Here is a 12589-nt window from a genome sequence, read left to right on the forward strand (position 1 = left end):
TTTATAAAACATGCACAATAAGATATTACAATATATATATATATATATCGATGTCAGTCTCTCAAAGATAGAACTCCTCTCAGACATCTAACGAATACGGAATATATAGATTTGTTTCTTGCTAAATTCCACTTTTATAGCACATTGGATGTAAACGATACATGTTCAAGGCTCTACAATATTAACACAAATTTGAAAGTTTGAGGTGTATAGTTTATTTTTTCACTTTTGTCAGAGATAGCGGACTTTGGATATTATGTACAGAAGAAATGTAGAAATAAACATGTCTACATCCACTGGGATATATTGTAGATATGCTAAGAAGTGGTAGTATCCATTGTATCAGTAGCGTTTCATAATCATATTGCTGAGACAAAATAAAGATTTGTCAATCAAACAGAAAAGGAACATTTGTACAAACAGTAAGGCACACAAACACAAATCAAGGAAGAAATGGCAATTTCTTGATGGAAATATACAGATCATGAGTAAAAAAAAAAATTATTTTTCATTTTCATTACTAAACTAACTAATGACCAGCATGCCTCGCTAAGGAGATTTTTTTAATGTTTGTGATCATACTGTTTGAACACTTTGAATGAAAAACAACATGATAATCTGTTAAATGCTGCAAAGTATTCACCACAAATCCACCAATTCTTAAGTGTATATCAGATTTCCGGCTGGTTTGATGGATACTTCCTGTACCCAACATCCAAGTCTTTGTGAAAAAGAAGAAGAGAAGAAGTCAGTAACTTACTTACATAATGTTCAGACACTTCAGTGATCCAGTAGATTCCAACAAGCAACAGGAAGTCCGTAAGTGAGACTTGTACCCAGCATGCCTGGTGTTTGATCACATTTGAGGCCAAGCAAAGCTTTAATCACATACAGCAGGAACCAATCAGGCTGAATAGGTGTGGGCAGGCCTCTGGCCCACAGGATGAGGAGGAGGAAAACAGCAGGAAGAGTATTAGCCGACAACCCCAAAAATATGAGTATAATACAAAGTTACAGTGATTGTATCACCAATCAAACCCCACTGCCCTTTCTTTTTAAAAACAGTGAATTATATGAACAAATCTAAAGACCTGAAATTCACCCGAGAGCAAACTTTCATTTAATACTGTACAACCAACAATCTTTTGTACAATGACCATAATACCATATAAATAACCTCAAACACTGCTCTTAGTGTAACCTCCTGAACAATGTTTCAAAAACAAAAATAAAAACATATTCATAGATGGTTTACTTTACAGAGAATATACATACATAGGGTAAAATGAAATGCACTGAAAGCAGCATTTATCTTATGACAAAAGATCATCGTCTAATGTTATACTCCTGGTAAATATCGCTACCTGTGTGCTTCTGTAGACCAACCATCGATTTTATGGTCCAATTTTGACATCAATACAATCCTTGTGTTGTCTCATTCTAGTTGGCAAGTAAACATGAACAAAGTTGTAAAGTTTCTCATAGAGTTCTTATCTAATGCTTTATCAATACTATATACAATTGAAAATGGTCAAATGTATACTGTTTTTTTTCTCTAAATGCTTCGTTGAAAGAGCAAAAAGACAGACCACAATGGTTAACTAAGTTGGGGTAAGAACACTCTGGAATCGAGAGCCAGTCTGGAATGTAAAATCAGAGAGGGGTGTGAAATTACCTTATATATTTTGTTCTTTTTTTTATGCTGTATAAAGTCACAGTGATTTTACTTGGCAGTAAATAAAACAAGTCAAGGCTGCAACAGAGTGAGAGGCATCCTGTTTAAAGCTCTTCATCACAAATCTCCCCCGAGTGTTTATAATGTTGGAGGCTAATGCACTTTGCAGCACTCGCTGTTCAGCAAATAGAAAGACACTCCAGAGACAAATGGTGGAACTCAACCTTGAAGTTAAGATGTTTTCATTTTGAAAATTAAACCGGAAACACCTTTTTTTCCCCCTCTCCTTTCTATCCATTGTCATATAATCAAGTTCAACGAGTTATTTATTAAAATGTTCAAAAGGCAACTCATTCCAGAGAGTTCGCACCGTATTGCCGACTCCTACTTGTGGCCCACAGTAATGAACAATATTATATCTATGATCAAAGGTCTGCATAGCACACTGTACACAGTTTGGAGTCCAAGTTGGGCCAAGCTTAAGATGATGTTCTCCTCCACACTCAGCCAAAAGTTAAAGAACGTTTTCAAAGAGGTGCATCGATCGCATGATGTTTTCATCCTGCGCAAGAGAAACAATGTAATGAGAAAAAGAAAGTGTGCCAACAGCAGTGAAGGAGATGTGTTGGGATATCCAGCTTACGTTTTGGCAGCAGTCGATAAACTCGTCGATGGTTACCACTCCGTCTTTATTCTTGTCCATCTTCTGTTGGAGACGGAGAGAAGCAGAGATGAAAAACAGTCTCTTTACTGGGACTGACACTTAGGGTGTAGGGAGGGCTGCCAGCGACACACTTGCCTGAAAGAATACTTCTACATGCTGACGCGGCGCCTCTTCTTTGAGGACAGGGTATGTGCATTTTCCCATCATGTCGTAGATGGCCTTCATGATGTCCAGCATTTCCTGCAACACATAGAAAAGGGTCCATTTCACCCAAATTACAAGAAAAATGAATTCCACGTTTAACCCTAATCGGCAGCAATGGTCTCCAGAGCTATTATCATTTTGGTTTCATGTGCCTGACATTTTGAGCTATAGAGATGTCTGCAGCTACTCCAATGCAATTAATGTGAATGGATATTGTGGTGTTCAAACATTTGAAAAATGTGAACAGCACACGTGGCTGTAGGGATGGTAATGGCTGTAAGTCGGTCCTCAACCTTGGTCCAGGCTGATAAAATAAATATCTCAACTACTATTTGATGGATTGCCATGACATATTATACATTTATAACCCAAGAGGATGAATCCTTATGACTTTAATTCCTTCCTAACATTTCTTCTTGCACATTTGTGGATTTGAGTCTAATGTCTCCAGAGCTATTATTGGATAGAGTTCAATTCAATTTGGTACAAACATTGATGTCCACCTCGGGATGAATTGTAATGAATGATTGATCCTCTCTTTCCATTTGGGGCCGTCCTCAGTTAAAAACTAATGACCATGCCACCAGCCTGTACTTTGTCTTTAGAGCTTGTAATCTAATGTTAGCATGCTAACAAGCTAAACTTAGAAGCTAGTGAACATAGAACACATTACACCTGTTAAACATCAACATGTAGGCATGTTATCATCCTGATGTGGACTGACCCTTTAACAAGAACACTTGCTTCGAAATCTACTTCACGCAAAAGGTGGATATTTGGGTATTCCAGTGATCGTCTCATAGCATTTCACTGCTGTTTAAAGGGACATACCTCTTTAGTGATGTATCCATCTTTATTGATGTCATACAGGTTGAAAGCCCAGTTGAGCTTTTCCTGGATCGTGCCACGCAGGAGGATAGAAAGGCCCATGACAAAATCCTGCAGTGAGAAAATAGTCACTGAGAATTGTATTAAAACACAGATTCAAAAACTATCTTTTTGTAAACAAGACATATTTGAAAACCTATGAGGTAAACAAAAACATTATGTACAAATAGTCACCAGGCACATTACGCGTAGGCAGTATTTCAGCCAATTTCACGCAGTTATTAACTGTCTTGTAATCTGTGTCGGCCCTCAGGGAATCCCCGTACTTTTGAACTGAATGGACCGCACATTAGCTCTGGTTTGGCATAATGACAGCTGTTCTGTCCTAATAAGCAAAAATATGGCCTTCATAAATATTAATCACGTGTTGATAGCATCGCAAGTAGACTTGCTTGGGCTAATTTAGAATTATTGGGGTTGCAGATTACATAATGCCCCAGAGTAAAGCCTTTGGGGTTCGCTGTGTCGAAAAAATGTTCAGTTTGATGCAGTTTTGTAGGAGACTTCGGTGATGGACAAGACAATACTTCCTTAGTTTAGGAATAGAAATATGACAATACTTGGCTTACCTCAAAACTCACAGAGCCATTGTGATCTGTGTCAAATGCATTGAACAAGAAATGCGCGTACGTTGAAGCATCTATGGAGAGAACAAATTAAATCAAAAAAACAATCTGCCGCTCAATCGACAACAGCAGAAACACCTACTGCAAAACAGGAAAATGGCTCAAGGGAAAGTTTTGTTGCTTTTATGGACAACTTCAAAGAATCAGAATGTATGTTCCCTCATGATGAGAGAGAAAAACAATATGCTGAGAGCTAAGACTTATCATTGTGACTCTTTGGTGAGCCATTATATTTACTGGTCTGCCTTTCCTCTCTCTGAACAGATATATCAAAGCCTCTTAATGTTTTCTCTCTTGTTCCTCGGGTAGAATCTTTGCATAATGATGAGAGCAAACAGTGAGCAACTCCAGCCTGCATATTAAATACAAACTACTTTCTCCCTCTCGCACACATTTTCTTGGATGGAGGTTTAACTTAAAAGTACTCTGGAATTGTTGCAATTTTTCTAAACATGAGTGAAAGGCAATTTGTGTCTAACACACAGGAGGTGATAAGAAGCAGCAACACAAGCTGCAAAAACAAAGCAGTAGGCTCACATGACACAAACCTCCTTGCGGGAAGAACTGTGCGTAGATGTCTTTAAAGGTTTCTTCGTTGACGATTCCGCTGGGGCATTCCTGAAAGACAAAATGGAATTGCAAAGGCCATTCAGCATCTATATGTTAAAGACTCCCTCTTATATTAAAGTCCTTGCTTTAAATCTGAGTTAAGACGTGCCAGTCATGGTCCAATATACAACTTACACAAGTGTGACTGACACTTGGCACCTCCAGTGCACATACTACACTGAAAAGTCAATTTTCACTGTAGAAGAAGACCTCTTGCATCCAATGATTACATTTGTGAAATGAGCAATAATTGATTCTAGATTTTTGAATGTAAAAAAATAAAAAAATATTTCAATATGCCTTAAAATATTTAAGAGGCTAAACATAAGCCAGCTTTCTAATGTGGCCAAACATTACCTCAGTATCTTTTCAAAGTACACTAAATTAGATGACACAATTCAATATTTAAAGAGCAACTTAACAGCAGCTGCAAATCTTGTTTTTGCTGAACGACAGTGGTTCGACTTGTTACGGTCCTTTTAAATCAGCGATGCAGAAGTGTACTCCAGGGTGTGTCAAGAACACTGTGACATCACTGTTGGGTTCAACAGACCTGCATTTTTCAACCAGAGAGGGCAGTGTAACACTGTCTTTCCGAATTAATGTTAAGTTACTCTTTAACTTCAAATTAATAAATGAGTTGCTAGTTTATCTCTGGATCATTATATGTATCTGTCTATGGTGGAAATATGCATTTAGAAGAGCAATATTTTATTCTTTCAAGGATACATCATTTTATTTTCTTACTAACTTTTGACCGTTTTCTCAGCAAGTCTGTAATAGGTAAAGGCTAATGTTCAATTTGGTGGTATTGAAACTGAAAACCATCCAAGCCTCAATATTTATCTTGTCCGCAGTCATACAGTGTCACCCACCTGTGGTTGTCTGTCTTCAGTAGAAACAGACTGAATGCTCTTACATAACACCTCCAAGAAGGATGCTTTTGTCTCCTTTGGATGAAAAGGAGCTAACCAAAGACTCAGTGGATGACCTTGCTCAGGGCAGTGTGGTGATAACGGCAGCTAGTTTTGCAGGTTCAATTTCTGCTTGGTGTGAGGCTGCACACTGCTGCAGGATATTGAATCTTTGGAACAGAGGAAATGCTCCACCTATATAGACAATTTCCAAACGGGAAGGCACATGCGTGTCTGGGTTTTCTATACAAGACAATAAACCACATATATAGTGGAGGTTGTTGTAGGAAATCAAAGATAAAGAACATACTGTAGGATGGATACAAAAACTTGAAAACCTCTTTGATAACTCCAACAGAAATTAAACAGCCATACAATAAAGAAATATACTTGTGCTGTCCATTTTCTATATCTTTATGAGAATTAAATGTCTGGATTTAAAGAGTCGAGAGAGTTTGTTCCAGCTATTTCACTGGGATGATGGGAATGTTTGAGACAAACTATTTTCTTAATGTGAGCAACACAGGGCACACTGCGTTTGCTCTTCCTGTGACCGTGTTTGATCAGCCGCGTTAGGAAACAGAACAGTGGGGATGAAAATATAGAGATGAAACGTTGTTGTCTCGCTTCAAACAGGCTCCTTATGTTTCAAGAGGATGCTGCGAGGTTGTCTGCATGAATCCCCCGACACTGTTATTCTGTTGTCTCACAGACCCAGTTACATATCTTGTGGGGTGAGGTGAGGTCAAGAATTTGGGGGAAGTTAAAGAGACAGAATGAGCACAAGTCTCCATATTGTAGTTTGGCAGTCTGCGACCTGATTTAATGAAGTCGAAGAGCCTGTTGAGTGTGTGATGCTGTTCATGTTAAACTAGCATATGATGCAGCATAGCTGCAACTTTTCCATGGTGAACGGACTGAGTAGCATTGGAATTATATTGGCAATTGTGGTATGAATTGACAAAACTATTCAAGCTGAGATACTTGATATTGCCCTTTTTGGATAACATTATAGTGCAAAAAAACTAATTTGAAGTGAATTGGTTAACTTTTTGCTTTTTTGCTAAGATAATTTGCAGCAAATTAGGGGTGAAATATTTCCTTGAGAAACTTTTGTAAGTCAATTACTAAAAATCATCAATTAAAAAAATGATTTGCGGTACAAATAATCAACGGAGCATTGATTGAAATCATCAGGAGGAGAGCTAGTAATGTTAGCTGTTAACAGATAACAGAGGCTGTAAGTTCGTAATAAATATCTCAACTACTATTTGATGGATTGCCATGACATATTATACATTTATAACCCAAGAGGATGAATCTATGACTTTAATTAATTCCTAACATTTCTTCTTGCACATTTGTGGTTTTGAGTCTAATGTCTCCAGAGCTATTATTGGAAGGAGTTCAATTCAATTACAAACATTGATGTCCACCTCGGGATGAATTGTAATGAATGATTGATCCTCTCTTTCCATTTGGGGCCGTCCTCAGTTAAAAACTAATGACCATGCCACCAGCCTGTACTTTGTCTTTAGAGCTTGTAATCTAATGTTAGCATGCTAACAAGCTAAACTTAGAAGCTAAGATGGTGAACATGCTCTATTCAGTAAAAATGGCTATTGACTATAATTATAACATTATGTTCAAATGTAATTTCGGGAAATTAGTTTTTTGTTGAGAAAGGGTTATGGTAAGGAGATGTTTTCACAACAATATGAAATATATATTAGAGAGGGTATTACAACCTGTTTAACATCCTAACAACTTTAAGTACCTTATAATATATCATTAAAACTACCAATGCCAAGATCTTTTTTTGATCAATGCAAACATTTGTGTTTTTTTTTAATGCAAATAACTGACAATAACAAATTGAAAGGATAACATTTCATATTTTTGACGGTTCACCCTGACTTCACTACAGCTGAAATTATTTCATTTAGAAGTTCAGGGCAGTGGTGAAATATGTTGCATGAAGCATTTAAATCCCGAATGTAATACGGCACTTAAATGCATTAAGTGTGTTTAGTTTTGGAAGAGAATATGATTGTATGCAATTTATGCAATTAGAATATAGATTTTTCTAAAAGGGAAAACGATTAGTTGTTCCTCCTTATTTTACGGTTTGTATATTTGCTTGGCTTAATGCTAAGCTAGGCTAACCTTCCGATTAAACGAACAGATATGAAAGTGGTATTGATCTTTTCATCCAACTCCAAGCAAGAAAGCAAATAAGAGTATTTTCCAAAACTTCTCAGTTTACAAAAGAAGTTGAACATATTCGCTCTGAAAGCAAAGCTGCTCCACTGCATCTCTGTACATTGACATAGAGAAGTATTTCTTTGTTGTTTTGTGGAGCTTCTGTTAATTAGAATGTTGTTTATGATCCATAACACTGCAGTGAATGGGTTGTCAACAGTCAACCATTTGTTGAGGAAGTGCAAGTAGATGTCAAGTAATTAAGGACTTATAGTGGGGAGGGGGAGATTTTTCAAACACGTAATTTCACGTTGCTTGCCTGTGCATGCGCGTGCGCGTGTGTGTGTGTGTGTGTGTGTGTGTGTGTGTGTGTGTGTGTGTGTGTGTGTGTGTGTTTCAACACAGATGGTAATTGTAGCTGTCAACACTAATAACACACTGTTTAAGTGGGGCACTAATATACAGATGGCTGTGTTCCAAGTCAGCTTTTTCTTCTTCTAACCTGGCTAAGTCATCCTGACAAACCTGAAGGAAGATGAACGGTCAGTGAAACTGTGATTGTTAAACTGCGTCTTACACCCGACGGCAGAATTCATCTGATCACATTCTGTCGTCTCTTTTCAGCCTCATGATGACATGAGGGAGGGAGGCAGTTTTTCGATTGAGAATGAAGCCAGCGTGTTATCTAGTTATCATCACGTACAACACCGTGTCCCTGCAATTCAATTTAAAGTTCAGTGAAATAGTTACACTCACTCAATGCCTGAACTGCCTTAAGGTCCCACCAGGATAGACTTTGATGTCGCTAAGCTAAAAGTCAGGGCCTCATTCACACTGTTCTCTACACGAGTCAATAATATCGAGCTTTTGGGAAAACGGTTTCCTTTTAAATACATTTTTCTCTGCATCAGTGAAGCACTGACAAATGAATAAATTACCTATTGATTTACATTTGGATACTTTACATCTACTTATTATGGAATTAAATTAAGCATCTTCTGAAACCATTAATGGAATTTACCAAGGTCAAACTCGCTTTCTTTTCTACTAGCATTGATTCTTTCATCTTGTAACACCCCCTACATTTGATGCAAGGTTATGGTAAAGGCACATTCATAGTTGTTTACTTCTATATATTATTGAGTTTTTCATATATGTATATTTGTTTACCTCTAAATCAAACAGAAATTATGGACAAAGAGCTATTGGATGAATTTAAGTAGTACGTTAAGTAGAATGATAACAAATGAGGGTGTCATTTTTCACTTGCCCTTGCATGTTGCTCCATTATACACATTATTCATTTCAGTTCAGAAAATGTATTTGTATTCATTTGATATGCTTGTAAAATTAGCTCATCCGTGATGATAAAATAACAAATACAATCTGTGAAATGTAAAACCGGCCAGGCATGAAATTCCTTTCCGAGACTCGTGAAGGTTTGCGGCAATAAGCAGTGTGGGGAATGAAATAAAGCTGTGAACAGAGGCATCATCACGGATAGAATAGAAATGGTGAGATCTTAATCTAATGCCCAAGGCAGTGCCCTGGACTGTGAACTGTGAAAGCCCAGCAGACTTAGCCAGATGTGAGGACAATAGTGTTATTTTCTGTCATCTGAGGTCAAGGGATTTGTGAAACAATGGATTCTCTCATACCTTTAAAAGGTGAGCTTTGCTAAAATTCCTCCTTAAGAGCAAGACCACAGTGCCGGACGTCTTGTTTTAGTCCCTACTAGATATATTGCTGGATCTAAGACAAAGCTCCACCTTGACCATTTGTGTGTCAAGTGAATTTTGCAAAGTTTGTTGTCAGGACAAATAACCTCATTTTGCCACCCACGGGCATTTGGTTTGCTTTGAAACCCTGGACAACAAGGACAAAGGGACACATGTATCGTCACTGGAACTAGGCCAGCTTCTATTAGTCTGGCTGGCCATAAAAGCTTTCCCAAAGTCAACAGGTTGGGGCAAGACAGGGATGAGCCGTTTCACCCTCACACTTGAAAATTGAGCTAGATTTTGGACTTAGTGATGGAAAAAAGCTATTCTGTGGCTTTCATAGTGACATTACTCTCTCTCTCTCTCTGTCTCTCTCTTGGTCTAATTTGGACTGCTGCCCAACATCTGTCTAATTATACAGCAGTGATGAGTAACTCTTAATATAAGTGAAAAGCCTAAAATTACTGTAATCTGTGATGTAACAAGTCTAAGAATCGACAGCAGCTCCTAATTGAAGCACAACAGTTTAGTGTGCTAGCATCCTAACATTGGCAAATTAGCACTAAACACAAAGCACTGCTAAAGATGATGGGACTGTAATAAGATCTGCAGACACTTTGCCAATTAGAGTGTTGGACAAATTGAAATCTTGACCCGATGAAGGCTAGATGAAAAATCACGGGGATCACTTAAGTTATAAACAATTAATTGTGAAGGGAACATGAATGTTTGCACCGAGTTTCATCGTAATCCATTCAATAGTTGTTGAAACATTTTACACAAATGTCAACCTGACAATGGCTACAGAGAAAAGATTTTTCACTGGATAAGTTTAACTTTGACCTGCTGGCTTAGATAGAAAGCCAAGGGTTGACCAAAGTCCATAGGATTCATCCTCTGGGCACCATGAAAGTCAGTACAAAAGGTCATTGCAATCCATCCAATGGACTGAAGTGGACCAACCGACAGACCAACCAGCCGACTGACATTGCCATCCACAGAACGATGCCACTAGTACGGCTAAACTTAAAATAAAAAACCTGGGAGGGTGTCTATAAACATATGCAAGATTCTTTCCCTCAGTGTTATAGGAAGTCAGGCAGAGTGTGCAGCACAAATTAAAGGACTCATTAGTACACCTCTTACCTCTTAACTCGGTCTCAAGTGGAAGTGGACTAATGGGCAGGCTTTGCAGGGACTTGGCTGGAGCACAGTGCAGGCTCAACAGAAAACTGAAGCCCCATGAGAATTCCTCTATCACAGGACTCTCGCTTTCCTCCTCGCTTTCATTGCCAGACAATTTGGGTTGAGTTAATTCTGGGTCATCTCATTACGCCTCACACCAGAGGTGACAATGAAGTGATCTGGGCTGCTCTGGAGGACTTTGACCTGATTGCTCATCAGCATCTCCCACAATGTGTTGGAGGTGTGAACTAATTATCCTTGGCACAGTGAACAATGTACAGAAAATTATATTTTATGTGGTAAGCTCAACTGGACATGATAATGCATGGTGTCGATGATTCAGCAAAAATAGCATTCATCAGAGGCTTGATTATAATTTATTGCTACACAAGCAGAGTGGACGTTCAATAGTTACGAGAACAAGAAGAAAGTGGGGCTGTCCAAAACTCAACACCCCTGAGGTTATGAAAAAGAATAAACCAAATGAAATCAAAGGAAAATCTGTTTTTTATGTCAAGGAGAGATGTCCAAGAGAGAACAAAGCCCACTGAGCTGTACATAATGTATGGTGCTGAGGGTGCATGGTGGCACTCACATTTTTGAAGCCACGGTAAAGGATCTGAAGTTCCTTGCGGGAGAAACGTGTCTGAGCTTCAAGCTGCTCCAGTCCCTCGGGGCGATGGCGAACTGTAGACAGTTCAAGCTCATCTTCAACGCTGTCTGGAGAGGAGGAGGAGGAAGAAGGTCAGATGTGAACAAATGCTGGTTAGTCTTGGCAAATTAGCATGTTTGAGGCTAGCAGTTGAGATATCCCGTTACACTTGCGAATATCAGCAAAAGCTAAGCAAATCAACCAAGATAATTACATCTTCTACATCCAAAATGTCACATTTTGGCATGAAATGGTCACAAATTCTATATCACCTTCTTGAGAAAAAAGAAAACCCATTGAAGTGATTCCACTTAGAAGCCCCTTTTCTCCTTGTTAGATCAGGTCCTTTTATTTGCAGATGTTACTTCACTAAACCAAACAAATATTGAAATGGCCTGGTCTTCTCTACACCAACTACAGCAGCAGAGATAATTAGCACTATTGAGGCTGGTGAGTCTTTTCAAATTAGCATGCTTGAGGATAGAATTTGAGATATCCCATTACACTTCCAAATAGCAGCAATAACTCAGCAAATAAACCAAGATAATTGCATCTTATTTTTTAAAAACGTCACATTTTGGAATAAAATTCTGTACAACTTCTTGAAAACAAAGAACATCCATCGTGAGTCCAAGTGATTCCAATTGGAAGGCCATTTTCTCCTTGTTATGTCAGGTCCTTCTATTTGCAAATGTTACTTCACAAAACTAAACAAAACTTGAAGTGGCCTTTTTTTTCCTCAACGCCAAATTCGGCAGCAGACATAATTAGTGTTACTGAAGCCTCAGAACAAAGTCCTCGTGTCAGTGAGCCTCTTCATGAACCCTGCGAAACTTTTTAATGGGCCTGTAATGATGGCAGATGTTGTCTGGGCCCTGCCACCGTCCTGCGCTATCCTCGCAGCACAGCGTTTGACTTGTCTTGTTGGCCTCTCATATACTTCAAGTGTGACACAGTGTCTAAATGCCTTATTAGCTCAAAAGGGTACTATTGTGGCCCACAGCCCAAGGACCAATTGTGGTTCTAACCGACCACAATCAACCTGCTGCTATGGAGCTAATGCTTTGTATTCATAGGTGATGTTAACTGATATATTATAAGGAAAAAAAACATTTGATCTCATTATACATACAGCTGGGTAATTATTCAATTTGATGATGAGTATTGTTTGATGAAAATATTCTGCAAAATGCAATTGTGACAAAACTAATGTAGAATCAAGAACACAATAGGAAACAGGGTTTGGGGA

The 12589-nt window shown here is 38.4% G+C and overlaps 1 protein-coding gene across 9 annotated transcripts in view; it reads right to left on the reverse strand.

The window, feature by feature from the left end:
- Positions 1 to 18: 18 nt before the first annotated feature.
- kcnip4a (potassium voltage-gated channel interacting protein 4a) overlaps positions 19 to 12589 on the reverse strand; it is a 119550-nt gene continuing 106979 nt past the window's right edge. For all 9 annotated transcript variants that reach the window (XM_068713440.1, XM_068713432.1, XM_068713433.1 and 6 more), the window contains 7 exons: positions 11284 to 11408; positions 4606 to 4675; positions 4001 to 4071; positions 3375 to 3482; positions 2475 to 2579; positions 2319 to 2381; positions 19 to 2237 (listed from right to left, as the gene is read on the reverse strand). In XM_068713440.1, coding sequence (XP_068569541.1) covers positions 2190 to 2237; positions 2319 to 2381; positions 2475 to 2579; positions 3375 to 3482; positions 4001 to 4071; positions 4606 to 4675; positions 11284 to 11408 — 590 coding nt within the window. In that variant the 3' untranslated portion in view covers positions 19 to 2189. The remainder of the gene's footprint in view (positions 2238 to 2318; positions 2382 to 2474; positions 2580 to 3374; positions 3483 to 4000; positions 4072 to 4605; positions 4676 to 11283; positions 11409 to 12589) is intronic.

Source organism: Cebidichthys violaceus, unplaced genomic scaffold, assembly GCF_023349555.1.
Source record: "Cebidichthys violaceus isolate CVI_PGR_0920_01 unplaced genomic scaffold, fCebVio1.0.p SCAF_19, whole genome shotgun sequence".
In the NCBI taxonomy this organism is placed as follows: domain Eukaryota; kingdom Metazoa; phylum Chordata; class Actinopteri; order Perciformes; family Stichaeidae; genus Cebidichthys; species Cebidichthys violaceus.